General features: G+C 40.2%; 1 protein-coding gene across 2 annotated transcripts in view; it reads left to right on the top strand.

Annotated features, from left to right (window-relative positions):
• Positions 1-14814, top strand: part of GRM7 (glutamate metabotropic receptor 7) — a 780988-nt gene that overhangs the window by 228310 nt on the left and 537864 nt on the right. For both annotated transcript variants that reach the window (XM_029052142.2, XM_029052141.2), the window contains exon 2: positions 9736-9952. In XM_029052142.2, coding sequence (XP_028907975.1) covers positions 9736-9952 — 217 coding nt within the window. The remainder of the gene's footprint in view (positions 1-9735; positions 9953-14814) is intronic.

Below are 14814 nucleotides of genomic sequence, written 5' to 3'. Positions count from 1 at the left end.
CAACCCAGGTAATTCTAGGTTCAGAATATAAGGTATCAAATGCAAGATGATTGCAATTTCTGATAGAAATTGAAAGTAGGTCAGTTTTGTTTGAATAACTTTTTTTAACATGAATTATATAAATACTCATTTTTTATAATCATGTTTTTTTTTCTGTTCAACTGGGGGAGCACCATGTGAACATATTTCTCATTGAATTGAATTCTGGACTTGTGGAAACCCAGGTAATTCTAGGTCAGTAGAATATAAGGTATCAAATGCAAGATGATTGCAGTTTCTGATAAAAATTGAAAATAGGTCAGTTTGGTTTGAGTAGCTTTTTTTAACATAAATTTTAAAGATACTCATTTTTTATCATCTTTTTTTAACGTTCAACCGGGGGAGCAACATGTGAACATATTTGTCATTGAATTTAAATTATTTCTGCAATTACAAAATTTGAGCTCATTTTAACTCAAATCTGTAAAGAAGGAAAAATATCCACTCTGATGTTCTACTTCTTTAAGTTTTTCTTCTCCTCCTCCCTCCACCAATTTTTTTCTCATTCTGACTTGTCTTACTCTCAAGCCAAAAGCAAAAAAAAAATCTAGTGCATAAATACAGGCAACAGATAGAAAGCTAAATAGCAGTAAAGTCCTGAATGTCTCTAAGTGACTCAGGAGTTCCTTCTTTTTCTTATTTTGCATTAGTTCGTTTCTAAGGACCTTTGCTTCACTGCTCCTACTTGTGATGGTTTTCACTTTCTAAAATCAACAGGGGAAAAAAAAACCAGTAGGTTTCAATTAACTAGTTGAGCAGATTGTTCAGTTTATTCATCTGGTACAGCAAGACGATGAGAAAGGAAAATGGCACAGCCCTCAGGAATATGCATCATCCTGTGACAAAGCTGGGTTACACAGTTTTAAGCAAATGTATCCAACTCTGATCTTAAGAATTCATTTATTCATTTAATAGTATTTATTGAGTGCTTACTATGTGCAGAGCACTGTACTAAGCATTTGGAATGTACAATTCGGCAAGAGACAATCCCTGCCCATTGACAGGCTTACAGTCTAATCGGGGGAGAAAGACAAAAACAATCGCAGTAAATAGAATCAAGGGGACGTACATCTCATTATGATGTAGAAATTTGTAGTCACAGAAATGAGTTAAGAATGCAAGTGAAGAATGTGGATTTGATAAACATTTGAAGTCTAGAAAAGAATATAAAATCAAATGCCTTAAACAAAAAGAAACCCAGCTTCCATTGAAAAATATATAATTAATGTTAGCCCAGATATTGATAAACTCTTGTAGGCTGTGAGCTTTTTTCTACTCTAAACAATTTCAAAATAGAATAAGCATGCGGTGTAAGATGATGAATCATCCCAAATGAAAAGCTTAGCAAGAAAGGGCAATGTTTCTGCTGCGTACATTTTAACTACCGGGAGGATAAGCTTTCAAAAAAAAAAAAAAAGGATGTTCAAATGTGTACAACTATTTAACTGTCCTGCAATATTTGAAGTGGGCATTGTGCCTGGGAGAGCAGATCCTTACAAATGGATGGTTGAAAAGACCTATGTGTGACTGACCCTCTATTCCATCCTGTGTGCATGTTAAAACTGGCATTTGCCATGCTGTTGCATTTATCACTTGCAATGGCTGTCACTGTTTTCAAATCTGTTCTTGGCTTCCCGATCTTCCCAGAGTCTCTGTTTAAGGAGAGCACCCCTTCTTCTGATCAGCACTTTGCCAGGCTGGTCTGATTGCTTCTGCTAACTCCCAGTCCTACACCACTCTATCACATCATTTGGGACGGTACTTTACTTTCTTTTTAAATCATTTACTCCACCCTCCTTACCTGTGTGTACCCCATTTCCAATCACTCTACAACAGCTGCCACTAGTCACATACATATGTATCATGAAGGTTTTTGTAAATCCCAGTGTCTAGATGCAGCATCATTATGTTGGTGGTTTAGAGAAATGAATGGAAAGATGACCAGTGAGATTACACTAGATTTATATGAGATGGAGGTTCATTTGGGTCTTAAAGGAAAGAGTTATTGTGGCTCATTATTATGCTCAGCCTATATCTGTGCATCATTTCCTGAAAGTGAATTTCCATAAAGGAAGAGAGCATCTTTCATGAGGATTTCATCACAGAAATTTTGCGTGCAGTTCAGAAAATGAATGTGTTGGACTCTTTCACAATTCTTATATTTTAGAATAGTGACAGGAGTGTATATTCACAACAGAGCACTGCTTTCTGTTAGAGAGATGGCTGAGGCTTTCTGTAGTAGAAAATGAATTTAGCCTCTATGCTGTAGTATGAAAAACTTTTAAATTTCCACAAGTGGAAATGGACATGTGAGTATGGCTTTGCTTGGCTTCTTTTCTTCATACCTCTTATGCAAGAAGGATAACACCATCTTTTTACCCAGTGGTCTTTATTCAATTGATATTTTGTAGAGAAAACTGATAGCTATAGGGTGTGTCTTTTTTTTTCCCCCTTATGTTCTTGTTCTCTCTTTCCCTCTGTGTCACCCAAGCAGCATAATAGTAAGAATGAATAATTATATTTATTAAACCCTGTGTGCCAAACACTGGGATAGAAGATCATCTCTAATAATAATAATGTTGGTATTTGTTAAGCATTTACTATGTGCTGAGCACTGTTCTAAGCACTGGGGTAGATACAGGGTAATCAGGTTGTCCCATGTGAGGCTCACAGTCTTAATCCCCATTTTACAGATGAAGTAACTGAAGCACAGAGAAGTTAAGTGACTTGCCCACAGTCACACAGCTGACAAGTGGCAGAGTCGGGATTCGAACCCATGACCTCTGACTCCCGAGCCCGTGCTCTTTCCACTAGAAACAGTCCCCATCAATCTGAGAGGGAGGAAGAGCAGATGAGGAAAATGAGGCATAGAGAGATTGTGCCATCCCCAAAAGCCACCTGGCAAGGCAGTGGCAGCACTGGAACAAAAACCAGGTTCTACCTGATTCCCAGTTCAGTGCTCTTTCCACTAGGCTCCACTGCCTCCCTGACTGATGCCATGTACTACAAATTCTGCCAAAAGGTTTGGGTGCACCTGTCTTTCCTGGATAGGTCAACAGGGAAGGGCCCATCTGCTGTTTACATTATAAATCTTATGACCTTTTGCGGAGATTGTTACGTAGTCCATTCATTTACTTCATTTTTCCATACTCATGACATTACCAAATGTATCTGTATGTCTTCTTACTGCCCCCAACATATGTCTGCCAGTTTTCCGTCATTAGATTGTAAAGTCTTGGAGCCCAAGATTGGCTACTTTTTTCTTTTTGGTACTCTCTGAAGTATCTAGTACAGTGCTGTGTATCATCATCTTCCACATCATCATCAATAATATTTATTGAGCTCTACCTTTAGGTAGAGCATTTGTGGGAGCATTTTGCCTGGTACCACCTGCAGTTTCCCTGGCAAGTAGTTGCTAAGGTTGCCACGCTACTATTCCAACCCCCTGCCACAGACATAGGGCAAGCTTTGCCATTTTACTAGAGAAGCAGCAGCAGGGTGTAATGGAAAGAACACAGGTTTGGGAGTCAGAGGTTCTGGGATCTAATCCCAGCTCCAGCACTGGCCTGCTGTGTGATTTTAGGCAAGTCATTTAACTTTTCTCTGTTTCCTCATCTGTAAAAGGGTTTTGATGATGTTCTCCCTCCCATTTGAATGTGAGCCCCATGTGGGACAGGGACTATGTTCAATTAGATTATCTTTTATCTACCCCAGAGCTTAGTACAGTACTTGGCAAATAATGATGGCTTACAAAATACCATAAAAATAGATAAGTGGTTCCTGTTCACAAATAATTTCAATTCTATTTGTTGAGCATCTCCAAAGATGTTTCTCCTTTCTCTGGAGAGTTTATCGGGTTTCTGTGACACTTCTCAGAGACCTATCCTCACAGACATAGCTGTATCTCAGTGCTACCAAAAAGGTGGCCATGATTTTCAAAGATTTGCCCAGGGAAGAGGAATTCTCTGCCCCCAACAGCCAGTCTTCCTGAGGAAGAATGGAAGTCACATCCGACCACATGTGTAGCCATTCTTCTCCTCTTCTAATACACCCCCCTGAACACTTCCATTCATTCTCTCTCCATTTACTTTCCCCTTCTCTCTTGCTGTATCTCTCACAGACACCTCACCCCCCAAATTCAAATACAGATGTCCACTTAAGCATTTATGCACACATTTTTTTTCCTTCTTCCAAGGACATATAAATTCCTTTCCCCAAACATTCACATACATCCAACTACCTAATTCACTGTCCCCACCCCATGACCATAGACCCATCATAGATGTCAGGATTAATAATAATAATAATGTTAGTATTTGTTAAGCGCTTACTATGTGCCGAGCACTGTTCTAAGCGCTGGGGTAGACATAGGGGAATCAGGTTGTCCCACGTGGGGCTCACAGTCTTAATCCCTATTTTACAGATGAGGGAACTGAGGCACAGAGAAGTTAAGTGACTCGCCCACAGTCACACAGCCGACAAGTGGCAGAGCTGGGATTCGAACTCATGCCCATGCTCTTTCCACTGAGCCACGCTGCTTCTCCAAGCTGTCAAGCTGTCACTCCCAAGTTACATGTGGCTCTTCTTCACTTGTGCATTTTGTGGTGAAAAGCTTTGTAGCTCGATCAGGAGTGAAAGGAAATTGGAATGGGCTGAAACAAAAATTTTTAGAATGATTTTGGGTATAAATCAATGGTATTTATTGAGCACTTACTGTGTGCAGAGCACTGTACTAAGTGCTTAGAAGAGGACATGCAACATAGAGGTAAACATGTTTCCTGCCTGCAAGGCTTACCAGCTAGAGGGGGAGATAGATGTTAAAATACATTGCAGTTATGTGCGTAAGTGCTGTGAGGCTGAAGGTAGGGTGAATATTGAGTGCTTAAAGGTAGAAGTGGAAGAGAGACACAGAAGGTAAAGGGTATAGGGGAAATGAGGGCTTAGTTGGGGAAGGCCTCTTGGAGGAGATAGGATTTTAAGAAAACTCTGAAGGTGGGGAGAATGGTCATCTGTTGGATATGAAGGGAGAGGGTGTTCCAGGCGAGAGGGTGGATGTGGGCAAGGAGTTGGTGGTGAGAAAAATGAGATTATGGTACATTGAGTAGGTTGGCATTAGAAGAGCACAGTGTTTGGGCTGGGTTGTAGTAGGAAATCAGCCATGTAAGGTAGAAGGGCCAGAGGTGATGGAGTATTTTAAGCTGATGGTAAGGAGTTTCTGTTTGATGTGGAGGTGGATGGGTAACCACTGGAGGTTCTTTAAGAATGAGGAGATGTTTACTGAAAAGTGCTTTTAGAAAAATGATCTAATCTAGGCAGCAAAGTCTTGGAAGGACTAGAGAAGGTAAAGACAGGAGGCAGGGAGATCAGCAAGGAGTCTGATACAATAGTCAAGATGGGATATAAATGCATGGATCAGCATGGTTGCTGACAGAATTTGTAGATTGAATAGGTGGGTTGAATGAGAGAGATGAATTGATAATGTCTAGTTTACAGGCTTGTGAGACATGGACGTTTGCTGTTTTCTACAGTGATGGGAAAGATGTGAGGAGGAGGTTTGGCTCGGAAGATGAGTTCCATTTTGGAAATGTTAAGTTTGAGGTGTCGGAGGGACATCCAAGTAGAGATGTCCTGAAGGCAGAAGGAAATAGGAGACTGCAGAGAAGGAGAGAGTTCAGGAGGGCTGGAAACTTAGATTTGGAAATCATCCACATAGAAATGATACATGAAGCTGTGGGAGCAAGTTAGTTCTCCAAAGGAGTTGGAGTAGATGGAGGATAGAAAGGGATCCAGAATTGAGACTTGTGGGACTCCCACTTAGGATAGGAAACAGAGGAGGAACTTATGATAAAGACCTGAGGAGCAGCCAGAAAGATAGGAGAAAAACCAGATGAGGACAATGCTAGTGAGGCCTAGGTTAGATATTGTTTCAAAGAGAAGTGTCAAAGATGGCTGAGAGGTTGAAGAGGATTAGGATGTAATAGAAGCTATTGGATTTGGCAAGAAGGAAGTCATTGGAGACCTTAGAGTAGTTTCTGTGGCATGAAGAGGATAGAAATCAGATTGGAGGATGTCAGGAAGAGAATTGGAGGAGAGGATGTGGAAAAGTGGGTGAAGACAACTCTCTCAAGGAGTTTGGAGTGGAATGGTTGGCGGGAGAAGGGATGATAATTGGAGGGAACTGGAGGGTCAAGGGAAGATTTTTTTTTTACGCTAGGCATGTTCGGAAGCAGTGAGGAAGAAGCAACAGAAGCAATTGGAAAGTGAATATTTAAAGATCAAGCAAGGTTAGTGAGGGTGAAAACATGAAATGGAGGTACAATCAGCACACTCACTTAGCTTCTCTAATGCTGACCTACTCAGTGTACTTCCATCTTGTGTATCTCACCACTGACCTGTCACCCACATCCTGACTCTAGCCTGGAACTCCCTCCTCCTTCTTAACTGACAGAAGACCATTCTCCACACCCTATTAAAATCACATCTCCTCTGAGAGGACTTCCTCAATTGAGCTCTCATTTCCCCTACAACCCTCTCCTTTCTGCGTTGCTCTTGCATGTGGATATGTACCCTTCATTCACCCAGTCTTCGGCTTCACAGCATTTATGTACATATCCATAATTTATTTCAATGTTGATCTCCTCCTCTAGGCTGCAATCTCCTTGTGGTTAGGAAATATGTGTACCAAATCTGTTGAATTGTACTCTCCCAAGTACTTATATAGTGCTCTACACACAGTAAGCACTCAATAAATACAGTTGACTGGGTAGATTTGGAGACTAGGCAAGAGATCTCTTGAGATACTGCTAGGAAAGATAGGCTATTCAAAGAGGGATCAAGGGAGATTGCAGGGAGATCACGTCTGATGGTTTCAATTTTATCAATAAAATATGTGGTCAGAGCATTAATGGCAAAAGTTAGAGGGAACAGAGTGGGTAGGGGATTTGAGGAGGGAGTTAAACTTCTGAAATAACTGGCATGGGCAATGGGCATGAGTCAATAAAGTTGGAGAAATAATGTTGCCAGTCAGAGGTGAGGGCATAGATAAAACAGGTATGGATGGGTTTGCTATGGATAAGGTTGGTCTGGTGTCTGGATTTCCACCATCAGTGCCCTGCCAGCCCATGCATATATTAATGATATGCATTTATCTGTGGTTCTATTTATCCATTTTGAGGTTAGTGATACCTGTCTACTTGTTTTATTTTGTTGTCTGTCTCCCCCTTCTAGACTGTGAGCCCGTTGTTGGGTAGAGATTGTCTCTCTCTGTTGCCGAATTGTACTGTCCAAGCGCTTAGTGCAGTGCTCTGCACACAGTAAGCATTCAATACATATGATTGAATGAATGCACAGCAGCAGAGGAAGCAGATTGTAGAGGTGATACAGGGCTGTGGTTTGGTGATACACAATCAACAGAGGGACAAGGGAATTCAGGGGTTGATTTCAGTGGAGAGGATGGTGTGGATTTGTGTGTCAAGAAGTATAAAAATTCATGGCTGCTCCAGCCCTTGTACTCTGAGGTTCCCCTGTCCATGGGGGCCTGGGCCAGAAGGGGACTTGACTCCCTGACTCACTCCCAGCTCCAGTCTCATTCCCAACCATATAAGTAATATAGTCACTCATCCTATCCCGCCTGGATTACTGCATTAGCCTCCTTGCTGACCTTCCAACCTCCTCCAGTCCATACTTCACTCCACTGCCCATATCATCTTTCTACAGCAATATTCAGGACATTCCACTCTCCTTCTCAAAAATCTCCAGTGGTTGTCTATCCACCTCCGTATCAAACAAAAACTCCTCACCATTGGCTTTAAAGCACTCCATCACCTTGCCCCCTCCTACCTCACCTCACTTCTCTCCTTCTACAACCCAGTTTGCATGATTCGCTCCTCTGGTGCTAACCTTCTCACTCTGCCTCATTCTTGCCTGTCTCACCACTGTCCCCTGTCCTATGTGCTACTTCTGGCCTGGAATGCCCTCCCTCCTCAACTCCACCAGACAATTGCTCTCCCTCGCTTCAAAAACTTACTGAAGGCACATCTCCAAGAGGCCTTCCCAGATTAGCCCCCACTTTTCCTCATCTCCCACTCCCTTCTGCATCACCCTGACTTGCTCCTTTTGCTCTTCCCCCCTCCCTGCCCCACAGCATTTGTGTGTAATTTTATTTATTTATATTGATGTCTATTTGTATTTACAACTGTTTCCCCACCACCATCCCCAGATTATGAGCTGCTTATGAGCAGGGATTGTCACTCTTTATTGCTATATTGTACTTTCCCAAGCACTTAGTACAGTGCTCTGCACACAGTAAACATCTAATAAATACATTGGAATAGATGAATGAATATCTTGCTGCTGCTTCTGCTGCTTGCCACCTCCCACCCCTGGGAATGACTGCTTGGTCACAGCCACCCTCCATTTGCTACGTGACTGTTGGTCATTTTTTCGGTCTTTGGTTTGCATCTATTTGATTTCTGAGGATTGATCACCCCTGAAATATGCCCATATCTTGAGCACACACTCACTATACATAATACTGACAGACATCCCTCCACACTCACTACAATCTTCCACACACCCACACCTAAACATGCCACCTTAGACCCACACTCACCAGTCACAAATATGTACTGATCCCACCCCTCCTCTTCCAAACTTTTAACCACTCACCCCCATATATGGAAAGCAGCATACAAATTCGGGAACCCTTAGAAATTTACTTATACACAGACAAAAATCTCAAGTAGAGACCTATAAACAGACGCTGTAACACCGACATAAACATAACCATTTTTTTCCCTCTCCCCCCAACACACACACATACACACACACACACACACACACACACACACACACACTCACTCATACACACATGACAGAGAGAATGACAGAGGAGTTCAAGGCCAGAGGAGGATAGCAGCCAATATAAAACACAAGTAAACTGGAGACAGGAGAGGAAACCAAAAAAAGGAGAGTGAAACAGAAGTATATCATTTCTATAACCCAGGCAAAGACTGGTTATTTCTATTAATAACACATAAAAAACCAGCAAGTGGCATTATTTGAGAAACTGGATCTTGCTAAACTATTCATTTAAACATCATCTTTTAGAACCAAGATGACTAGCTGGAACCAATGATGCTGAACAATGCCAGCTGCAGTTTAAGATAGTTTCATATCACTGATCTTGGTGATTGACTATCAGAATCAAATGAGGCAAGAATTGCTTCATGTCCTTTGAGGAGGTTCTGACAAATGGGATGACTTAATCATCAACACAGTCTCTGCTCATCAAAAACCAATAAGGCAAAAATGTGTTGTTAGAATTGTATGCACTTCCACTCTGAATTCCTCAACTGTAGTCCCCCATTCCTTGTTTTACCTCAATTCTGCCCTAATACTGTGCCCCTACTGCAGGCCCCTGAGACTGACCCCGACCCCTTTCCTTCTTTAAATCTCCCTCTCAAATTTGGTGCAGGGAATTGTTCTAGACCTCTTGAAAACAGTTTCCAAGTATTGTCACTAAAAGATTCCTTGTTAAGATCTTCCCCCTTGTCATATCCAAATGAATTAACTTTTCCAGTTAAGTGAAGGAATGGAAGCATCTTGGTTAGACTGCATAACTATCTGCTGAAGCTAACTGCTAGTGAAACAACTGTGCATTTTCAAATATACCAATTATTTTGTTTTTCTTTCCAGATACCCCAGATCAGTTATGCATCAACTGCCCCCGAGTTAAGCGATGACAGACGGTATGATTTCTTCTCGCGTGTGGTCCCACCAGATTCTTTCCAAGCCCAGGCAATGGTGGATATTGTGAAGGCACTGGGATGGAATTTTGTGTCCACTATTGCATCTGAAGGAAGCTATGGCGAAAAAGGCGTAGAATCTTTCATGCAGATTTCCAGAGAAGCAGGTAGGAAGAAAATGGGATTATCAAGGCACTAGAGCCTGAAAGTGTCTATGCTTTTGATGTTTTTTCTTTCTGTGTGTGTTAACCCACCATGGCAGCAGTTCATAATTTTCACAAGACATAAAGAAGAGATCTGGGATTTAGTTATTTGTAGTAGTTTTGGGGTTTCAGAAATATGTCTTTTATGGGTGTGACATTTAAAGTGGCAAAGTGCTCGTGGGAAAAATAAAGCCAACAATAACACAAAAACCCCCCACTAAACCTGGTCACTTTGGTTTAATAGTACACACTCTATTATTATGTACTATTCTACTATTATATGCGATGCAAAATACAGTTTTCTTCTGCATTCACAGATGGAAGCTTCATGTTGTGTAAATTCGTAGGACTGGCTTTCTATAAACTGCTATTGCAAAGTGTTTAATAACAATACTTTAAAATATTTTAATTGGTTTATCCCAAATTCTCTTAGTGTCCAGGGAAGAGGTGGGTAATTTTACTAAAAAGGCTACTTACAAAATTTGAGACATCATAGACTTCACACAGACTATTTGTGGATATTAAGGGCAATAAGGTGCAATCAAGGGGGCAGAGGAGGTGATATAAAATGGTGGAAGTGGCTGCTTTTCTGCCTCTGGCTGCTCCTTCATGGATTCAAGGTTGACATATATATATATATATATATATATATATATATATATATACACACACACACAAGCTATAAGTATATGTAACTATATATAGTTAGCAAGCCCATGGGCATGCTGCTTCCATAAATTGATTGGCTTTTCTGATATGTCTTGTGGGATAGAATAATAATGATAATAATAATTGTGGTATTTGTTAAACACTTACTATGTGCCAGGCACTATACCTTGTGGATACCAGCAAACTGGGTTGAATACAGTCCTTGTTCCATATCGGGCTCACAGTCTCAATCCCCATTTTTTCAGATGAGGTTACTGAGGCACAGAGAAGTGAAGTGATTTCAAGCCCCAAGGCCACACAGCAGTCAAGTGGCAGAGCTGGGATTGGAACCCATGACCTTTCTCATTCTCAGGCCTCTGCTCTATCCACTATGCCATGTTGCTTGAACTGGCTGGATAGACCCCACCACTGTTTATGGATAGTCATGAGGCAAGTAGTACAGATAAACTCAGTTCAGATGTTACACATGTTTTCTTTACACATTTTGGCTTGAATGCTGCTAGGGAATTAGGGAACAGTTTTATGACAACATGAGCCACTTGTGCACAGGGATGAGGCTTTGGAGCAGATGAGTTAGGTGGCATGAATTTTCCTTAACAAAAGTTTTGGTAATAATACAACTGTCACATTCTAGGAGCCCTGAGTGTTTTTTGCTTCTTTTAATTCATGAATGTTAGAAGCAGGTACAATGTTACATGAAGGAGGAAGATTGCTTCCAAACCATGTTGGCAGAGGTTGGAACCACAGACTTGAACTGCCTTTGATTATTCTTTTCATCTTTTGATAGTATTTATTGAGCACTTCCTATATGCAGAATGCACTACCAAACACTTGGGACAGTAAAATGCAACAGAATTAGCAGACAGGTTCCAAGGCAAGCTTACAGGGGGATTGATGTACTCTTCTTTTAGGACTTGTGACAAAGTGAAGTTGCATCCCTAACACCCATGCCTGATCTTTATGAACTGTTTATGTACATTTAAACACTGATTACTCTTCTTAATAATCATCAAGGAACTGTCTTTATCTGCAAGCAATGAGGAGTGGCATTAAGGAAGCCAATCTTTTCAGCCAAACCCAAGCATGGAAAGGATATTCATATCACTAGAGTCATCTTCAAAAGAATGAAAACACACACACACACAGAATCCTTTTAGGATTGCTATTCTCTAGATATATAAAAAATACACAGTTAAACTCAAGGGGCAAAACAAAATTTTATCTGTAAGGATGGGTATGGCCAAAAATGATTAAACTGTAACTGCCAATCCTTTCCACATGGTGCACATGTGAAAATCACACTTTGCTGTGCTATTGCATTTGCTATCTGCAGTATCTGCTGCTGTTTCCCAGTCAATTTATTGGTTTCACAACCTTCCCAAAGCATCTGCTCGAAGATAGCCACCTCATTCCTGATGGCTGCACACCAAACTGCTCTGTGTGCTACTGTCATCTCTCAACAGAAATACCTGGCCAAAGAGACTTAGGTTGTGTTTCCCTCTATCTTGAAAATCATTCTTCTGCTCTTCTTGCCTTGTCCCCAAACCACCCATTACCTCGGCTTCATTTCAACTCACAACACCTGAAGGATGTTTTTATCAAATTTTTTTTTATCAAAGCATGCATAATTAAGTTTGGCAAGTAGATGACAGTTTGCATATTTTCTAAAGGGCCAGAAAAATTCAAGATATATATAACTATATATGAATACATTTAAATGTAAATATATATATATACACACACACACACACACACATATGCACATACATATCACTATCCTGAATAATCCAGGTAAGAGTGATTGTAATATAGTTTCTCTTTACAAATGTATATAGGAATAAATGTACTTTCTCTTTGAAGACATACATTGAGAGACCTCAAATAGCTTCTGGGTGATATTTCAAAAAAAATTTGGATTTTTTAAAATAGCTCTCTGTTCATATGACCAATGCATATGTAGTATCAAAGCAAAGTATTTGGCATTAATTACCACAGAAGGTAACACAATGCCAATATCTTTTATGTGTTAAAATTCGAATCAATCATAATGCCCATAATTACAAATTACTAAATTATGCAACAAGCTCTTTTTTGGTGTGAAAGGAAACTAAATGTTATCAGATTGTAGCAGTAAATGTCAAATCCTGTGTACCTAATCCGACATCATGAATTATTTACAGGTGAATTATTTGCATCCTTATCCTAGACTATCAGATGGTATTCTACAAAAGTTCCAGGATAACCTATTGAAAGTGGTATATAAATAGTAACAATTATAATGATTATAATTGTAGGCTGTTAGAGTAATTATAGTGGTATTTGTTATATGCTTACTATGTGCCAAGCACTGTACTACCTACCCATTTTGGGTAGACACAAGAGATTCAGATTGAACACAGTCCCTGTCCCACATGGGCTCACAGCCTAAGAAGGAGAGAGAACAGGTATTAAATTCCCATTTACAAGGTGGAGAAACTGAGGCTCTGAAAAGTTGTGACTTACCCAAAGTCTCACAGCAGGTAAGTGGCCGAGTCAGGATTAGGTCTCAGGTCCTCAGACTCCCAGGCCCATGCTCTTTCCACTACTCCAAGCTGCACTGTAATGCTGACAACCTTTCTAAATATAGTTTTACCACATAGCTACTCTTTTAACTATTTTTTTCCTGGGATACTTAGGTAGTCCTTTGTACACCAGTCAATACCTTTACAAGTACTGGTTTCCAAACTCTTAAAAGTCAGTGAATCAATTTGAATTTTGTCTTTAGAAAATAGAGGGGCCAGACACACACACAGTCAGACACTTATTGTCTCATGGGCAACTTGCTGCATAGTGAGGAGAAGGCCATCATCAGTGTGGTGCAGATGATCTGCCTCTTCCCACTGCCTCCACTGCCATGTACCCCTCTTTCATTGCTACTCCTTGAAATTTCCGACATGGCTTTGGAGAAAATGATGGAATCAGTGGAAGCAGCAGCCATCGGAAGTGAACATGAAGACAGCAGAAGAGATGGCACCACGTTCAATTCATTATTCATTAGGATATGAAAACATTCCAGGAACTAGACCAGAGTTGTGGGGGTATTTTCCAGATAAAACCTTTCATGAGGTTAGACTTACTTCTATGCATAGTGTACATTAGAATCATTTGGGAAAATGGAATGACTAATGTAAAAATTCATTTCAATTCATTTTTAAGTATGCTTTGTTCCATCTGCAGTCAGTTACCAGTGAATGGTGAGGATATGGAATAAAAATTCAAATGGCTTACATTAGATTAATGGATCTTATGGCTCGGCCTAATGCATCAATTAGACTCCTGCTGTATTTATAGAAAATCTGAGACCTGGAAAATAGGGGTACAACCAAGTCTAAATCAGAAAGGTGGAGTTCCTTTTGAATGGAAAAGTTTATAAAATTAAAAGTTCACACTATAATTATCTTAGAACTGGACCAGAGCAATTTGAACAGTCAAGTTTAATACATTTACATATTTATATATATTATTTGTTTAATCTAGCCTGATGAGCTAAACCAAATGTTAATTTTTAAATGAGATTTCCAAATAAGTATGAGGAGACCCTTTTACTGTGAAGGAATATTGAGATGAGTGCAGGAAATAGTTTTTCTGGATTATGTAAAATGCTTGCCTGCACTAGTTAGTAGTAGTACAGAGTTATGGAAAAAGAAGAGGCCCTGTTTTCGGCATAGAAAGTGGATGTGCATCTAAATTTTGATGTTTACCCTACAGAAGCAGAATCTGCTTCCTGTTTCTCCCATCATGATGGCTAAAGGATGTTTGCAAACCATCAAAGTGGCTTTTAGAAATGATGATAATGACAGTGCTTTTTAATACATGGCCCTTGTTTTTTGTTCCTGTGGCTTGCAAACCACTTAAACCCACTTGGTTTGGGTGTACTTTTATCGAAATGTGCTAATGGCTAAATGGCATGCCAAATTAGACCCTGTTGTATTATACATTCTATTTCCCAAAATGGTGCTTTGGAGGCTGTTGTAAACTCAGACTTATTTGTACTTTTAAAGGCAAATCATCATCATCATTATAATGATAATGCTATTTGTTAAACATTTACTATGGGTCAAGAACTATTCTTAGTGCTCAGGTAGGTGCATATTAATCAGGTTGGATGCAGTGCTTGT

This window comes from Ornithorhynchus anatinus, chromosome X1 (assembly GCF_004115215.2).
Source record: "Ornithorhynchus anatinus isolate Pmale09 chromosome X1, mOrnAna1.pri.v4, whole genome shotgun sequence".
NCBI lineage: Eukaryota > Metazoa > Chordata > Mammalia > Monotremata > Ornithorhynchidae > Ornithorhynchus > Ornithorhynchus anatinus.
This window is presented reverse-complemented; position numbering and strand designations above follow the sequence as displayed.